Genomic DNA, 19710 nt, shown 5'->3' with positions numbered 1-19710 from the left:
GGTGATTCTAACAGTGTCTCATTGACATTATAGTCATATGAAACAGTTCTCACAACAATGCAGTGTTGGGATGTATGGTGGCAGCTGGATGCATACAGATATCCATATGCATAAATTTCCTGTATGTACTTTCTGTGCCCAAATGTAAAGGAATGGAAGACAGCCATCTGTCTCTTCTTCTGTGGTGAATTTTTTGCTCTCACGGCCAGCGTTCAGATGTGCAACACATTTAACCATATATACTCTGCTATGTAGTCACACAATGCAGGATTCTTCTTATCTACAGAAATGCTTCGGCTGAAGGCACGCAGTCCCAGTGGCTACTTCCTCAAAATGCTCGATGCGAATAATGTTCTTGCTGAGTCAGATATACTTCAACAATTTCATGAAATCGTACAAGCTATTCATGTGGTGGTCACTGTGTTTTGACAAAGGGGTGTTCTGCCAGATATTTGGAGAGTGTATATTTTGCCAAGTTGACAGTTAACATCATACTTCTATGTATTTTTAGACTGCCACATAAGTGGGGGGAAACTGATCTGTTACACTGTTAGTTGTTTTGTATACCCTGTTTGAAACAAGGATGATCAAGAAAGCCTGCACACCAAACTGTAACACCTGTGGCAGGTCTTGCAGAGGAATTGCTACACTGGTACACTAATTAAGAAGGCAATATGAACAATGTGTAATGTTGAAACAACACAGGAACACAGGAAGAGAGCAAGGCACCTGGCGTTACTGACATATGTGTGACCACCAAAAGCCAAGATCACAAGGATTCCGAACAAATGCAATGTTAAATCAATCATCCGACCACCACAGAAAATTAGAAACCTCACCACATGCCTGCTGTCTACAGCATTCAATGTGAGTGCAAGGTGCAGTCCACTGGGCAGACAGAACACTGCGTCCTGCAGAAACGTAAATCAGCAGTCTGATCACAGCATGGATGAAAGCCATATAACCAGTTTTAAATGGACCAGAGTGCTGAGCAGAGTCATTAGACTTTAGGGTAGCATAATAAAGGAAATCAACATAATTAGGATCAATGACGACCTCTTTAAATAGAAATGGAAACTATCAACTCAGATCTGTGGAGACGAGGGGAGGGGGGTTGTTACTGGCCACAATAAGCAACATGTGCTCTCAGACAAAAGACAAAGCAGCAGCAGGGGCAGTGACAGTGAGAGTGAGTAAGTGGACCAACATCAGGCACTACCTTCATAAAGAAAACACAAACACCCTTTCAACATTGCCAAAAGGTGCTGCGTGTAAAAAACATCAAAATATCAAGCTCTTTCGCCAAACTCACAGGACTGGGAACAAAATAATTTAATATTAGTTTAACTCGCTGGGAAGAACAAGGATCATACTAGAGTCTTATTTGCTTCATTTTAAATTGATATTGTTACTTGATTATTTTCAAACTTTCAACTTACCATTTGGGTATACCTTCACTAACTGGCTGATGATATTATATATAGTGAATCGATCAGCTTGCAACTGAGTTTGACAACTAACATGCTGATTCATTTCAATCAGAAGGTAATCTGGCAGCTTGGCAGGCACATTGTGCATCTGTAACTAGAATGCAAAAGCAATTACCATGGAATAATACACACAGGTAGTGATATGGCCCAGGCAAATGATCAGTGGGCAGAACATTTATAAATGGGCATTTGCCTGGGAATTTGCTCAAAGCATTTTTAAATGCCTAAAACTGAACATTAATAAAAAAGTACTTTTTAAAGCTTTTACTGCTAGAATGCATAATTTATCAATTAAAATAAGGGATGAGATGTTACTTTCAATACTGAAAGTCATTGCTTTTATTAATAAGAATGAAAGGAAAGAAGAAAGTAGCAACGTTTCTTTTTCCTAGCATTTCAATTTGTTGTACCAAGGAAGGGTGCATGTTGCTGACAGCTGCCTAACATCTATAATGTCCTTTTTCTTTTTACCAGTTCTGCTCTTCACACACACACACACACACACACACACACACACACACACACACACACAGTGTTGAACAGCTGTATAGTGACAGTCAGGTTATAAAAAAAAAATAACATTGTCCTTTGGTCATCGCTTTGTAACGTAATACACTTTATAATCCATGTCAAATCTCTGAATATTATTGAAGAATGATTACTGATAAAAAAATTATTGCTGGATGTGTTAAACAGCTGGCATGTGTTTCTTGATGGTAAATGTATTCTTAAATGTTAAACTGCCTTTTCAGTGAAGAAAAAAATTCTTTATTGTTAGATGTAGTTGCATCTAAGCCAGACTACAGTTTTATATTCTGCTCTTCTCTTTATCAACTTCTCTATGACTGCACTGCTGTGAAGATAAAACTGATCACATTAAAGACACAAAAAGTTATGTTTACAGTCCAATTTATTTCCCCTAATAACTCTCTCCTAACTCTCAAGCAGCTTTTCCAACTTTATTACTCAACCACTACAGAAACAGTGTTGGAAATCAGCTCCTCTAATACAAAACATCAGATTAAAGTTTTTTTTATAAACACTAATTATTAATTAATGTTTAAAATGCATAAATGCCTGAGCATTTATGAATTTTAGGCTTTTGCCCATGCATTTTACACCACTACACACAGGACAATGACGTTATAATGACTACATATATTAATCATACAATCTACAACAATATTATGCTACTCACCATATAAAGGAGTCATTAAAACATAGACAGGCACTACAAAAACACTGCTATATATTTGAGCTTTTGGACAAAAGCACTACTCATATACACATGACCACTCTCTCTGACTGCAGTCTAGTCCCAGTATCAAGCGAATGTACATGTGTTTTCTACATCAGAAGAAGGCCTTTTGGCCAAAAGGTCAAATTAGTAGTCTTTTTGTTGTACCTGTCTGCAACTTGACATCTCCCTTATACAATAAGTAGCTATTTATCCTTTTCATAATACTGTTGTTTTTCCATCCTGGATTTTTCACCGTTTCATCATACAATATACAAACACTCCCAGTGCAGTAGCTGGGAGTAGCTGCATTGATTGAAATCAAAAGGCCTCAACTAGTACTGACAGCTTCCTTGGTGCAGCAACTTCATCTAACAGACAACACCATGTCCTGTGCACCTACATACTTGTACATGAAAGCAATGTTGTATGGTATGTAATCAAGTTTGAAATTATCTAAATTTATTGATAGAGTCAATGAAGATACTTTTTGCTTCAAATTACAAAGCAGATGATAGCAAATCGCTATGAAGTAATACACCGTCTTCCAACTTCTTTCAAAACAGTTACTGCCATCACTAGCCATTGTATGGGGAATTATCTTACAGTGTATGATTATTAGATCAACTGATCATAAAATTATACAAGATGTATGATTATTAGATCAACTGGTCACAAAATCACATAAATTTATTTTCTGTTACATCTTTTCTAGATATTCAACACCATCTAATGTCATTCTTGTTACCACATACACAGAAAATAGCATTCCAAGGCAAGAAACTACATGTAAATGGTCCAAAATTAGAAATGCTCATCAGAAAAAGTAGAAATTTTGCACTATTCACTTTTTTAAAGGAAATCATCAATAAAATATTGAAATTTAAGGCATACAATAATTAATATCTGCACACAAATGAGATATGATGGATCTACAATAACTGCTGGGTGTATGATGAAACAATGAAATTCTTTATAGCTGTGGCAGACCATTTACAAACTAAAATAAACAATAAATACAGTCACTATCTATACATTGTAACTTAGCACTCCACACCGGGGATTGTGGAAGTGGGGAATACAAAGAATCCCTTATATGCTTCCAGAAGCGCCAGTTTGAAGCAGCAAGCTACAACGTGCATACACAGGGTGCACGAAAAGTCCCATACCCCTGTAACCCCTGTTTAGTATTTAATGTTTTTAGGCAGGTTGGTAGCTACATTACTTCTTATCAATTGTTGAAATTCATGTTTACAGGTTTTTGCAGTCACAGTCAAGTTTTAATTCGTAGCCACGGCAGATGTTGGGGGTCATAGTTACACTACTGACGAGCACTTAGGGCCAAGTGTGTGGTTGCATGAATGCCAACACACAGGGCAGACAATGAAATGGATTATGGGAGCACTCCAGGAAAAATTTAATAGGGCTCCACCACGAAGGGCAATACTTCTGGATTGGGAAAGACATGTTATGCTTTTGGAAGTGTTGAAGGAAGAAGGCATGAAAGAAACATGTGCCAGAGTCCCTGCTTCAAATGAACAATCTCCTATGAAGTCAACTTGTAAAGATGCTTCAGAGCTCTGTATACTGATAACAATGGGGGATCGCTTTGGGGGGGGGGGGGGGCACAAAAGAAGCCTTAAGGTCATACCCTTTTGACCGACATTCATAAATGAGTTATCAGATACAGACCCGAATGAGCGCATTTTAGCATGCCGTGCTTTGTTAAGTCAGTTTCCAAACACAGTGAACTATGGCCAGGTTTTATTTTCAGATGAATGTTCCATTTATCACAGCTCTTGTTCTAGAAATATTGTTGTATCGGTCAAAGAGAAGTCTATATTACACAGTCGAGCTAGAAAGGAACCTGCCTCCCACATAATGAAATGGATAACGATAACATCACATCTGCTTGGACCATACTTTTTGAGGGGACTGCGAATGGCACAAATTATTTACACATGTTAAAAGATGGTTAATGCCTCAACTGAGGAAGCATATGGAAGCAGCAAGAGGGAGCATCTCCTCACTACACTCTTGCATTGTGAGAGTTCCTAAATGAACACTTTCCAGGATGGTGGATAGGTCATGGTTTGTCAGCAACACCAGCTCCCTTGAAATAGACACTAAGGAGTCCTGACCTCACCACACCTGACAACTCCTTATGGGAAGTCACCGAGGTGCATGTATCTCTAAGTCACCAAGGAGGTGCTTCACACTATAACACTGGACATGCTCAAAAATATGTTGAGAAGAATATGGAGGCATATGGAAATGTGCTTACTGCATGATGGGGAAAATACCATATTGGGCACTCAATATGTAAGCAAGCACTTGTTCTAAAACAAATAAAATCAATTAGTATTCAATACTAGGGGGAATGGGGATTTTGCACACATCCTATAGTATATAGGATTGATGCAGACAGGCAATGCACATAATACAACAGATTTTACTTTGTACACCATAACAATCAAATACTACTGATTATCAGTCTTTTTTCTTACCATGATGCATTCAAGTGCAGTATTAAAATATTATAATGATCATATAGACTTTTGCTGAGTTGTGCTCACAGTCAAAACTAAATGTGGTATTCAGATTGGGATTCAAAGATTTTTATTCCAGTAAGACAAGTTATGCACCAGGGAAGCCAAAAAATGTGCAGCAGTTTACACGGAGAAGACTTAAGCTGCATTGTCCTGTTCTTTTGTTTTGTCAATTAGCAATGTTTATAACTTTGTTTATAATAACTGTTTTGTATGAGAGTTGGAACCATTTGTCCTATGAGCTTTTAGTGGTTCAGGCAGGATGAACAGAATAACTGATGACACAGTGTAACACTTATATCAATTAGGAGTAGGTTTATTTTAAGTAACTGTGTATCTGCAATTTATGAAATGAGCATTCTGTGTTGTTTGAACTCCTTGACGTATGTCAAGAAAATTAGAGTTTTGTGATGTATGTATGAGAAAAGCAAAAGAATAAGTTGAAATTTTAAATTTTTATAATATGAATATGTTTATGGAAGAAGTATGTTTGTTAAAAGCTGGTTAGTGCTTAGGGCACTTGTATTTGTAACATGTAAAAGCTGTAGGGAAGTCCCTTCGCAACAAAAGTGGCATGGCGTGATGTAAAAGGTGGGTTTGGCGGTTGGACTGAGTGGCTCCTTTGTGTGAACGGCATACAGTGTGTGGCAAGCCTTAGCATGGTACACCTCAACGGTGCTGAGAGGCAATTGGAAACTGCATTAGAAGGGATTTGCTTCGGACATGGATCTGGCTATTATTTGGTATTCACAGAATAATGGAATGGCTTTAGTATGTTGAAAATTGGATGCCAAGAAGAGATTTTATAGAGCATTTGCACATCAAGAGTCATGAGTACAGTTAGCCGCCATTTCGTCTGCCATCTTCGCCACTGCTTCACGGACTTCATACATTCAGTTACGTAATGTATATTGGCATGGACCAGTTAATTTGTGTATTATTTCAATAATAATCACACAAAATGTCAATTTGTGGTCAAAACCATAACTTCCATCCCGATCACGAACCTACACTATTTCAATAATAATCACACAAAACGTCAATTTGTGTTCAAAACCATAACTTCAACCCTGATCACGAACCTACACAGGGTCCTACCTAAGTGCTACTAAAACCAAGAATCCTGATTTAAATGAACAACTCTGACGTTCATGTGTTTAAAAGTGATTTTTTGTCTAAAGTAAAAGGAGTAGTAAAAGTTAAAGTAAGAGTAAAATTTGGATGCTTTGTTTATGGACTACGTCAAGTGAAACTGTTAAGGCAAGAAGTTTAAGTACAAAAATTTAAAGATCAACCAATAAGAAAATGAAAAACCTTAATTATTTAATGTCTAAAAACCATAAAAGTGAAGTTGGATAGGCTTTTGCTAAAGTATCCTAAGTTTATCATAAAATATAGTTTTGTAGGATTACAGTGCAAGATTGTGTAAATATTACTGCCAAGAATACCTGCTTCACATGTGATTCAAGTACAATACATTTAAATCTTTAACGAACCAATTTGCGATATCACTATCAGAAGTGAAGTTATGCACATTCCTAAGTGCTACTAAAACCAAGAATCCTGATTTAAATGAACAACTCTGACGTTCATGTGTTTAAAAGTGATTTTTTGTCTAAAGTAAAAGGAGTAGTAAAAGTTAAAGTAAGAGTAAAATTTGGATGCTTTGTTTATAGACTATGTCAAGTGAAACTGTTAAGGCAAGAAGTTTAAGTACAAAAATTTAAAGATCAACCAATAAGAAAATGAAAAACCTTAATTATTTAATGTCTAAAAACCATAAAAGTGAAGTTGGATAGGCTTTTGCTAAAGTATCCTAAGTTTATCATAAAATACAGTTTTGTAGGATTACAGTGCAAGAGTGTGTAAATATTACTGCCAAGAATACCTGCTTCACATGTGATTCAAGTACAACTACATTTAAATCTTTAACGAACCAATTTGCGATATCACTATCAGAAGTGAAGTTATGCACATTTTCAAAGATAATGTAGTTTTGGTGCCCATCATGAATGGTTCCTTTTGAAGTTAATTAAGCCCAGTGATGCATTTTATTACCTTTCAAAGTAATTTAAGTGAATGGACAGCCTTTAGAGATAGTTTTTACTTTTGCAATAATCAAAGAACCTTGGCTTGTGGCAGTTCATGGGTCCCCATCATATTACCCTCCTATAAGAAAGAAATGAACTATTACCGTTATTAAGGAAAACTGCTATATGCAGAGGAGCTTAAATAGTGTATTTAAGATGTTATTCATCTTTGTGTTATTCGTGTAAGTCATGATAGAAGCCCCTCATGTCCAAAATTAGTTCTGCTCTTCATGCAGAAGAATAAGGCAGTGGGAGAAGGCAGTTTTACAATCATAGTGAACTTTCTCAGTAAACAATATGGCTAAACACTAGCCATCTACATGACTGTCCGAAGTAGCCCACACACTACCCTACCATATGTCGACTATCTTTCCTGCAGTGCTTCCTCTGCAGTACTACAGTTATCTTAACAAATTATGGCACTGTGGCACTCTTAGCAAAGTTGTTTTAATAGACAAGCTTCCCATTAAACACTACAGAAAATTTTCATCTAATGTAACTAGCTGTGGATAGGAATTTAAAGTTTACCTAGATCTGACTGTTTAGATGAAAACATTATCTTCATCTAATTTAATTAGTAACTGCACTCTTAAACATAACAGGTATTAGCTCGGTCAAGTTAATTTAAATGCACACACTTTCAAGCAAAATTTTCCAGGTAACTCTACATCGAAAATGGGTCACTGTGAAGCTACGGCCATAAAATGAGCACCCATCAGCAAAAAGTGAGCAGAAGTGTGCAGATTTAAATTAACTTGCCCCAGATAATACCAATTATGCTCAATGGTGCAGATATTGGTTTCGTTGAACAATCAAAGCTGTCAAACTTTATATACCTACCCAACGCTAGTTTCATTAGCCGTAAATTTTCAATGCTGTTTATGGGGGTAAAGCTTGACTATTAAAACAACTGTACTAAAGTATTCCACTGTCATTGATTTGTTAAGACAACAAGCAGTACCAAAGAAAGAGCATTGCATTTAAGATAGTCGTGTTCTGGTACAGTAAGGTGCACTATTAATAATAATTAAATCTAAAGGCTACATATTTTAATGTTTGCTAATGCACAGAAAGCATGAATGAACTTTTGTTCAAACAACTACAGTAACTCAGTACATATGAACTAAAATAATGGTGATAAAGGAAAGAGAAATTAAGTTTTAAACACGCTTTCTTTTTCTTATTTTTCCAGAAAATGCTTACAATTAAAAATTGCTTTTTTACTTTCAGTCTACAACTGTAGCTTCACGAAAGTGAATTTCTGATTTATGTTAATTACAAAAATTTGGCTCTATCTGACATGCCCTATTCTGTTCGAAACTTATTAGCAAGTTTCTTTTCTCCACCTTCTGTATTACTCATTTGTAGGTCTTTCTAATTAATACAAGGATTTGTAAAGCAGGTATGATTTCAGTTTGTGTACAAAGTAATTTCTTGATCTATTACATTTCTTACACTACTGATTACGTGGGCAAAGACTTTTACGAACTCCCAGCATACTGGATGATTTGAAAATGGGTCCTAGCCAGAAACTAGTCATCAAGTGAACGAAAAAAGAGAAATTTGCAACTTCGGCTGGTTTTTTGTTGGGAAGATTTTTATAGCTGAATAACTCACTTCCAAAAATCTTTGACCAACAGCCCAGTTTTATGGTCGTGTACCACAGTTCTCTTACCCATGATCAGTGGATGTTGAAGTGATGGGGTGGCTTACAGGCCTCCTCAATGATACAGGTAGCTGTACCGGAGGTCTAACCACACTGGAGGGGTATCTGTGGTGAGGTCAGCCTAACATATTTTAACTCACATTGTAGGTGCCCAGTCTGCTCCCTACCTGGAATAGCACAGTGACAGCAATCTGCTTTGGAAATCTGTCTACTGGCTGCCTATCTTTGGGTGTGAGCTTATCTGATCGACAATACAGAGCAGACGATTTGTTTGTGTGTTCTGTCACCCCTTACCTCTAGTGATGTGCTGCGCAGCTATGCCACAGCATGTATTATGGTTTTGAACTTGAAGAGATGCTCTATTCATTGGAAAGTGTCATTTTTCTGTACATCTTATAGTTTTTGCACATTTGTCTTCTGATATCCCTCAGGTACTTATGACTGACCCTGTACAGCCAAATATTTTTCCTGAAGAGATGCAGCTGTATAGCTTAATGATGATGGCACCACCATAGGCAAAATATTCTTCAAGTCAAACAGCCTCCACTTGGGATCTTCGGGCTGAGACTACTCAAGAGTATATTGTCGTCATGGAGAACAAAACTGTCATTTTATGAGTCTGAATGTGGGATGGTCAATACTTAACTGTTTAGATAGGTTGGAGAATTTAAGAGACAAATGGATAGGTTGAAGTTATACACAATCGGAATTAGCAAGACCAACATTTCACTTCTGGTGAGTACAAAGCGACCAAAACAAAGTCAAACAAAAGTAGTGCAGAAGTAGGTCTAATAATGAATAAGGAAATGGGTGTGTGAATAAGATACTACTATGCACAAACAAACCACCACAATGGAACAAATTTATATGCCTACTGGTTGCTGACATCTTTATATGACAGGAATTGCTCAGATAGTTAATAGCAATGAAAATTTAATTCCTATGGGGGACTGCATTTTGACACTATTAAAAGAAAGAGAGAAACAGTAGGAGAACATAGGCTGAAGGAATGAAAAGATAATGGGAAACCACTTGGTAAGATTTTGCGCAGATCACAATTTAATAATTGCTGCAACTTGGTTTGGAACATGAAAGAGGGTCGTACACATAGAACAGACCTAGAGAAAGGTTCAGATTAATGATATAATGGTAAGACAAAGATTTTGAAACAACACTTGAAACTCTTCCATGGCTGGGTGTATACTCCGAGCACAACTAATTTGTTATAAACGACAGATTAAAACTGAAGAAACTGCAAAAAGATATGAAAATAAAGAGAGGGGACCTATTAGCCTATGGATGACTGAAAGGGAGCAAAAGACTACAATAGAAGACGAATGAGGAGATTTGAGGGCTGAAATAGTGGAGCATCAAATGGGCAAAATGACAAAGCCAATAGAAATTGTTCAGTAACGTATCAGATATTTAATTGAAAAAAAGGAGAAAAATATTAAAATACAGCAAGTGAAGAAAGCAGAAGGCAGTACAAATGCCTAAACAAATGAAACTGAATGGAAGTGCAAAAAGGCAAAGCAGAAATGACTAGAAAAGAAATGCAAAGCTATTGAAGCTTCCATGAATTTGTGAAAGATAAATGTAATCTATAGGAAAATTATAGACTCCTTTGAAGGAAAGAGAAGCAGTTGAATGTATATTCTGATGTGATGAGATCCTGATCACAGAGTGTGTACCAGAGTTTTCAGCACATTGTGTGATGCAGGTATTGTTCCAAGTTCCCAGGTTTCCTCTGAACATGTAGTGCGACAAACTGTGCAGGATCAGTACACATTGCTGAAATGGTGCAATGCAGTCTTACTATCAGCACATGGCAACTTGCTGCACATCACTGTACCACAGACACACGTACGGCGAACATTGCATCTTGGAAACTTGCACCCATTTCAAACACAGCATGCCCACAATCGTTACATTGGTAACAATGCCACACAATTTGAATTTTGTCACTGGTTAAATGACAAAATCGTCATTTGCTTCCAGTATTACTATTCACCAATGAAGCCACGTTTACACAGAATGGAACTGACAATGCACATAATAATCACTGATGGTCGCAGAAGAATCCACACACTGCAGTGGAAAACTAGAGAGCTTTAATGTGACATGTATGATAAAGCTCAGAGATGAATGAGTTAAAAATATGTATTTTGTCAATTGATACTTTGTGAAATGTCTGTTGTAATGCTTATTAACAGTTGTACATGTGTAAATCTGACAATGTACTGAATAACACAGAAAATAAATAACAATATACATTAAATGTATTCTGCCTCCAAAACCATTCGGACTAGGTCATATGTGCATAGGAAGTTTTTTGCTTCAAATGATCCTTTCTGTCATATCTCTGAAAATTGCCCATTTTGCCTAGGACACCCTATATAGAAGGGATACACAAATACTTGAACAACAAATTTTATGAAGGGAAGAGGAAGTAGGTGACGATGAGACACGAGATATGGTGCTGCGAAAAGAATTTGACAAAGCAGTGAAAAACCTAATTCAAAACAAGGCAACAGGAGTAGATAACAGTTTCTCTCAGAATTAATGAGCACCTTTGGAGACCAAGATCTGATAAAACTATTCTATCTGGTATCCAAGATATGAGGCAGGTGAAATAGCCTCCAGTTTCAGGAAGACTGTAATAATTCCAATTCCAAAGTAGGCACATACCAATGGGTATGAATATTGCCAAACCGTAAATTTAACAATAGAAGATCAGTCTGTGTTCTGGAGAATTGCAGGAACACACAAGGCAACACTGACCCTACGGCTTATCTTAGGAAGCAAACTGTAAAAAGGCAAATACGTTTAAAACTTAGCAAAAACTTCTGACAATGTTAACTGGAATAAACTCCTTGAAATTCTGAAGCTAACAAGGATGAAATACATGGAATCAAAGGTTTTCTATAATTTGTGCAGAAAGTAGACTGCTAATGTTAAGAAGCAATGGATATTAAATGAAAGGAGTAGGGCAAAGGGAGTAAGGCAGGGGTGCAGCCTATCGCCAATGCTATTCCAACTGTACATAAGCAAGCAGTAAAGGAAACCAAAGAGAAATTTGAAAAGGTAATTAAAGTTCAGAGAGAAGAAATAAAATCTCTGTGAGGTTTGCCAACAGCATTGTAATTCTATTAGAGACAGCAAGGTCTTGGAAGAGCAGTTGATAGGAATGGATAGTGCTTTGGATAGAGGTCATAAGATGAACTTCCACTAAAGTAAAACAAAACTGAATTAAATAGGTGTTGCTAGAGGAATTAGATTAGGAAATGAGACACTAAACGTAGTGTTATCAGTTTGGCTATTTGAGCAGCAAAATAAGTGACAGTAATTGAGTGGGAGGATATAAAATACAGACTAGCAATATCAAGAAGAATATTTTCGAAAAAGAGAAATATACTAACATTAAATATAAATTTAAATGTTACGAGTTTGGAGTTTATTTCCTGAAAATTTTTGTCTTGCGTGTAGCCTTGTACAGAAGTGTAAGAGGACAATAAACAGTTGGGACAAGAAGAGAATACAAGCATATGAAATTTGGTGCTACTCTGCAATTATCTGAACCAAACTAAGGGTAAAAAATTCACACACAACCTCAGTAGATAGTTGATTCAAAATGCCCCGAGTTGCCAAGTAATTGTGAATTTAGTAAAGGAGAGAGATATGAATGTGTGTGTGTGTGGGAGGGGGTGGGGGTGGGGGGGGGGGGCAGAGAGAGTTCATACAGGGAAAGCTAACAACAGTAAGCTTATTCAAATGGATGTAGGTTGCAACAGTTATGAAGAGATGAAGAGCCTTGCACTGGTTAGACTAGTAGGGACAACTGTATCAGTCCAGTGTTTGGACTGAAGACGACGACGGCACAGAGTAAATGCACTGTGTGGCTGTCAAATAGGTGTCTAGAAGAGGTTCTAGAGTGAACACAACATGTTACCCTAACTGAACACTTTTGTGCAACAAACAGTTACCTCATAATATAAGCACAATTAAATGCTTTTGAAAAGTTACACCAATTATCATTGACAGTATTTTGCCAATTAAATTTTGTGTAATCTGATTTATGAATTTAAAAATAGCATGTTCTAAGGACAGACACTTTTGAAATCCAAACTGGGACTGACTAAGCAATGTTTCTTTGAGACAGGCATTTTATGGTTGTGTGTACATGATCTTTCCCAGTCCCTTAAAAAGAAGGCAAGCAGTGAGATTGGCTGTTAATTATTAATCTCTGTGTTACCGACATTCTTGTACCTGGGTCTGAGAACAGCATATTTCAGTCTGTCTGGAAATATCCCCTACGATAGTAACATATTGCGTATGTGACTGGGGTCATTCTGTGTCAGTTCAACCAGAAAAAAAGCATTTTCTCAACCACCATCTCAGATCTGAATTAAACTTAGGTTATTTGTTCTCAGTGCGGCAATAAGTAACCACACCAATCTTCAGCATTTTATCTTACTTTTTCCATTTTACAGCACTTTAAAGTTCAGAAATTCTGCTGTTTTTAACATTGTGACAGCACAAAATGACAACTGTAATTATTTGGAAAAATAAATCACCATTTTTGTTTATTGAAAGAGGTATCTTGAACAGAATGACCTCATCAACACAAATGACTGTGTCATACAAGCTAAGCTGCAACCACTGTGCTGCATTCTATGTAGGCATGACAACCAACAAGCTGTCTGTCTGCATGAATGGCCACCAACAAACTGAGGCCAAAAAACAAGTGGACCGCCCCACTGAACGCACTGCCAAACATGATATCCCTCATCTCAATGACTGCTTCACAGCCTGTGCCATATGGATCCTTCCCACCAACACCAGCTTTTCTGAATTGCACACGTGGGAACTTTCCCTGCAACACATCCCATGTTTCCGTAACCCTCCTGGCCTCAACCTTCGTTAGTCACTGTCCTCACTCATCCAGCCCCCTCCATGTTCCCATTCCAACACTACACAGCCGTCATTTCACCACCACATCCAGTCTTTTAATTTCTTTGTATTTCTTTCCTTTCCACTTCTTCCCCCCCCCCCCCCCCTCCACACCTTCTCTCCTGCCCTCCGTCTGAACTGCAACACTTCACTTCTGCCACTCCCATCATACTGTCCCTCCCCCTTACCTCCACCCAGTCGCCACTCCCATCATGCACTGGTGTTGCTGCTCGCATTGTGGTTTCAGTTCTCTGAGACTGCAAATGTGTGTGTGTGTGTGTGTGTGTGTGTGTGTGTGTGTGTGTGTGTGTCTACTGCTGACAAAGGACTTAATGGCCAAAAGCTATAATTGTGTGAATCTTTTTGTTGTGCCTATCGCAACTCAGCATCTCCGCTGTATGGTATTGTTACATTCCATCCTGGATTTTCCATTGTTTGATTCAATAACTGGTACAATGAGACATATCCTATGTCATACACTTCACAGTGGTTTGTAGAGTATGGAAGTAATTGTAGATGTAGATTTAGGATTATATGTGTTTCTGCCAATAAGGCAAGTGGTCGACCACAGATGCTGAATAGCAGGATGTAGTTTTTAGGTGTTCAAAGAGAAGACACAGTTGCATTGTTCTATTCTATTATTCTGTTTATCAACAGAATCATAACTTTGAAAATAATGAATAATTTGTGAGAAGTCTGAACTGTTTTCCTAACATTAATGGCATTTTTTTCAAGGATCTTACACATAGCAGTATTACAGATCTGTAAAAAAATAGGATACGAAAATGATCTCTTAACTACAAGCTCCTCTTAATTGTATCAGTTCTCTCAGTTTAAATCAAACAATGGAAAATCCAGGATGGGATGTAACAACACTAGAGAAGGAAAGTTGCTACTAACCATATAGCAGAGATGCTGAGTCGCGATAGGCACAATAAAAAGATTCACACAATTAAAGCTTTCAGCCATTAAGGTCTTTGTCAGCAGTAGACACACATACACACACTCACATAAACACAACTTGCACCGACGCCTGCAGTCTCAGAAAGCTGAGACCACACTCTCAGTTCCTCACCTAAAATGTGGGTTATGGTACAATAATAAGCAGGTATGTGTGTACCTTCTTAATGGTATCTCTGGTGGGGACTGATGACCTCAGATGTTAAGTCCCATAGTGCTTAGATCCATTTGAACCATTTGTACCTCTGGTTCTCGTTGGAAAATTTTAGCTTAGCTAAATAGCAATAACTGTCCTGTATGCCTTATGGGAGACTGCAAAGTTTTTGGATTTTCATGTTATTAAAATTTTGCAACAAAAACTAAAATTACATGGTATTAATGGTACTTACTACGCAATAACAAATCATTTTATAGAAAGGGTTGCAAGGGTGGAAGAGAGAAAGAAAGGCGGAGCAGGGGTGACAAAACAAGCCATTTGAGGTTTAGTATATGGTCTTAATATTGTTGCCCTCCATATTTTCTTTTTTTTTCCAAAAGTTGTTTCTGAAAATTAATGGTGGTTGATATAAGCATACTTATCAAGGGTCTAATTAACACACACAAGAGAGAGAGAGAGAGAGGGAGAGAGAGAGAGAGAGAGGGAGAGAGAGAGATATCGCTTTAGAGCTGGTGTCTACCATACCTTCCTCATATTAAAAATTCAGGCAGACTCAAATATGAATGCATATATTTGTCTTACGCAGACAACATCATGAAGTTATGTACCATCTCTGGTAAAAATGTAAAATTTTTAATTGCTTTATGTTCTCTTGAATTTGAAGCACCTTTCGCATCTCACATAACAAAGTCAGCTGCATTATGAATAAAGTCTTTCTGCACTCCAGCTGTGACTGAAATAGGAAGAAACCCTAATAAGCAAGTACAATGGGAAATACCCTTTGTCTTGCTTTCACAGTGGATGGGAGAGTATAGAAGTAGATGAAGAAATGTGGGATTAATTGAAGTCTTTGATACTGCCAAATAAACTGTCATCTTTACGCCTAACCTGGACCTCTGGCTACACTAGAGATTGGTCTGTCATCAGAACCTCCATTCCAAAAACTAATGTATATGCTGATACAATACTATCAGTTTTCTGTTCTCTTTCTCTTTGTGCATGTACAACGTCACACGACGTCTTTATTAAGTCCTGGATACTAATCTGACACGCAGTTTTGTCAGGTTCTATTCTCCATGAAATAATGACTTGAAACCGATCTTCGACAGGAATCCATTTTGGCCCTTGCATATCAGATGGAAGAAACAACCTGGTATTGCAAAAAGTTTTAATGGAGACTGCCTATGACTTATTCACATGGTTAAATGTTACTTACAGATGCCAAGCGAAGTGTGCTGATGTTGGCAACGAACACTGAATGCTGAGAATTATGGACTTCATTTTAAAACAAATGTTTTGTTATGAAATGTTAGATTTACAAGGATAATTAATTTACTGAGTGGACAAGGATACATATCAGAACCTGTCAACCATAGAGCAGGAACAGTATTAATTATTTACTTCATGGCTGGTCGTTGCCAACATCAGCACATTATGCCGCCTCTGCCATTCAGTAAAATTTTACGAATAACCATTCTGTGAAATCCCAAATCATTAACAATTGTTTTACCTCTGATACCTACATAGGTCTGCCAAAACTGCATTTGTTAATACTATTAAGGGTGTAAATAGGCAACAGATTAATATGGAATTTAGAGATAAAAATGATAAGCAATTTAAAAAGCTCTATTTGGCTTGCTTTGTCATTGTAGTACTCAGAGACGTGAAATATGGAAAACAGCCAAGCATAATGATTCATAATTTGCCTCTAAAACGTAATGCTGAATAAGGGGAAAAAAGAGGGAGAGGGCAGTAAATCTGACAGCTTGCTATTCTGATTTCCTTCGGTGCAAGAAGGCTTAGAAAACAGCACCTAAATGTCTGTCTGTCATAGGATCAAGATTCTTGAGCCGGGAAGGGTGCACTATCACATAGCAACATTTACTGAGGAACTATTTAAAAATCTCGTGTGACACTGTAGAGAAAAAATATTAACTTACAATGGTGAAAATTCCTCGTAGAGCCGTAGGTACAACAGAATGGTGATCTTTCAGTCTGTCTGTGAAGAATCTAAGAAGGAAAGAGAGCTCATTCTCCGTCAAAAAGTCACCTGGCAACAGACGAAGAACGTCCACAAGAATTCGAACACCTCTCTCTCTTATATTGGGTCTTGTATCGGTCAGTGGATCATGAAGTCCTTCAACCACTTCCAGCAGGCGACTATGATGTTTTTTTATGTCTGCAATACACATATACAGCATCAAAAACAAATCATTGACTAGCTAGCGAAGTGCATTCGAAAAAAAACTTTGTTGCTCTAGTCGGTCATTTCTACATTCATTATCACCTGCTGCAAGTTCATGACATGCTTTTCCCAAATTGCCGTCATCGCTCAATATTGCCGACAGTTTTCCGCTGACATCCATCACAACACGTGTGAAACTTAAAAGCGCTGTCTAGCAATTTACTTCAGCTTTCGAAAGAAAGCAACAATAGCGAACACTAACAGTAAATCCGTATCAGTTCATAACAAGAATACAGAAAATAAACACATTTTTGTATCATAAGAATCTTAATTATCACTTTTAATCGAAGACACAACTTCAGCCTAAATGTAAATATTCAAATCAAAGACACTGACGAAAACAACATACAACAGAGTCCTCTACATCACAAACCGTGAATTAAAACAGTGATGCGCAAATGTCGCTTTGTCAAAGAAATGGGTACGGTCAGAAAATGGTTCGCGAAGCATGCGAAATGCTGAAAAATATATTTGAAATGCCTTTAGTTAATGGGCATTCAGAATGGGAGGATGTATAGGAATTAGGAGGAATAGAGATGACGCCACAGAAGATATTTCAGGCAATATAACGAGGCCAAATTCAGGTAAATCTTATCTCCGTTCCACCTTAGCGAATAGAGTGTAATTTACAGATTTTGTAAATAGTGCAAACGGAGCCCTCCCAGCCTGTAATTCTGTATCACTGCTATTAGAAATATTAACAGTAGATTGTAATTACAAGTGGTCAATAGGACATTATTGTACAATATTGTAATGTCATTGTTTCGATTCTGTCTGAAGGAAACACCCGTAAGAACCATCCCCTGTGTCATGAGACAATTCGGTGGAAGTCTGATGTGCCATTGACAGAAGGACAATTGCGAAGCAAAAGGGATGAGTTCTGGGACACAGCACCAGCTTTTGACGGTCGGAAGGAGATTTGGGATGCCTTACGAGCTGCAGCGGTAGCAGCAGAATCATCAGATTATGAACTTGCGCAAGCCATCCTAGATGGGGCGAACATATCAGTTCCTAATGGTAATAAAATTTTATTTATTACGTTCTAAATATATGCTGGGTGAGATTGATCCGTATCATTAGATGAACTGCAGTCAAGTTCAACATTAGTCCAATTATGTCAATTACAACTGTTGATTCCACAAAATTTATATATTGTATAGTAAAAAAAAAAAAATTAACCAAAGCATCAAATGCTTGTCAGTTTGTATACAGTTGCATCATCCCACTTACCCCAACACACACAGTTAAGTTCACGTATGAAACATGCTGACAAAACATCAGAAGTAATACAATAATTTTTTAGTCATCCATACTTTATTTAATGATGAGTTTATTAAATGTTAACCAGTTGCCACAGGGAAATATGTTAAGTTAGAGTGTTATAGGCATATAGCACTTAGCTATAAGATTGTCGTGACCCAATTGTATGTTATATGGTGCAGATTTTTGGAGATATGTAGAACTCTGTTTAATGAAATTATATTAGTACCCAGAACAGTATCTGAAGTATTGCATTACTAATTGTACCATACCCCAGTAGGAATCTTCACTTTTTAATGAACAATTTTTAAAGCCCTTTTGCCTTAACTGGTAAAATAAGCAAACTTTCCTAATCTACAGGGAAATGAATGAAAAATCGTGTATTGTCAGCAAAGAGAAAAAAATTAGTAATGGTATGGGAAAGTTCAGAAATTTGTCAATAGTACCACCAAAAGACAAATCCTTAGATATCACAAAGAATTAAATTAGGAAATGGAAATAACACAATATAAACAAGCATTTCATACAGTTCAGTATTGTGTTCATAATTGTGTGCTTGTTGTGTGTGCATCTTGCCTTATGATTTAGGGTCAGGTTGCTTGTTCCATTGATCATATTCCATGATAAATGTTATGTGGAATGTGCCAACAGATCAGATACAGAACACATACAAATACTAAAAAAGAAAGAAAATATCTGTATTGTTGGCACAATTTGTATCACATCAGGCAGAAGGCTTACCTTTATAGTCTCTAATGTTATTGAATTTAGCATACGTTAAAATTCAGATGTAAGTAAGAAACACACATTTTTTGTTTTCTCCAAAAAAAATTCCTGCTTCAAAATACAGGCCTCCTTAGATGACACTGCAAACACCCTTTTGAAGATGTAAATTTCGGAACAGTTTTAGATATTTTGTTAGTTTTTTATTTGAAAGATAATTGCTTTATGATTATAATGGTATCCTCGGTTTGGACATATCTGACAAAGTTATTTTACTGTCACCTTTTGAATTTTTTTATAATTTACAGAAATTTTTTTCCCAAAAATGCCAATCCAGAAAAGTTAAATTTTCTTCTCTTGATTAGTATCCTGTAGCACTAAAG

General features: G+C 37.1%; 2 protein-coding genes across 2 annotated transcripts in view; one reads left to right on the top strand and one right to left on the bottom strand.

Annotated features, from left to right (window-relative positions):
• Nucleotides 1-17677, bottom strand: part of LOC124804190 (MMS19 nucleotide excision repair protein homolog) — a 228194-nt gene extending 210517 nt beyond the window's left edge. Inside the window, exons 1-3 of the mRNA XM_047264733.1 lie at nucleotides 17387-17677; nucleotides 17040-17278; nucleotides 1440-1584 (exon numbers count right to left, since the gene is read on the bottom strand). Of these exons, the coding sequence (XP_047120689.1) occupies nucleotides 1440-1584; nucleotides 17040-17278; nucleotides 17387-17465 (463 nt within the window). The 5' untranslated portion in view covers nucleotides 17466-17677. The remainder of the gene's footprint in view (nucleotides 1-1439; nucleotides 1585-17039; nucleotides 17279-17386) is intronic.
• A 50-nt stretch (nucleotides 17678-17727) lies between these two features.
• LOC124804206 (ubiquitin domain-containing protein 1) overlaps nucleotides 17728-19710 on the top strand; it is a 66957-nt gene continuing 64974 nt past the window's right edge. The window contains exons 1-2 of the mRNA XM_047264735.1: nucleotides 17728-17928; nucleotides 18125-18361. Coding sequence (XP_047120691.1) covers nucleotides 17847-17928; nucleotides 18125-18361 — 319 coding nt within the window. The 5' untranslated portion in view covers nucleotides 17728-17846. The remainder of the gene's footprint in view (nucleotides 17929-18124; nucleotides 18362-19710) is intronic.

Source organism: Schistocerca piceifrons, chromosome 1 (assembly GCF_021461385.2).
Source record: "Schistocerca piceifrons isolate TAMUIC-IGC-003096 chromosome 1, iqSchPice1.1, whole genome shotgun sequence".
Taxonomy (NCBI): domain Eukaryota; kingdom Metazoa; phylum Arthropoda; class Insecta; order Orthoptera; family Acrididae; genus Schistocerca; species Schistocerca piceifrons.
Note: the sequence above shows the minus strand (reverse complement) of the source record. Positions and strands in the feature narration are given on the sequence as shown.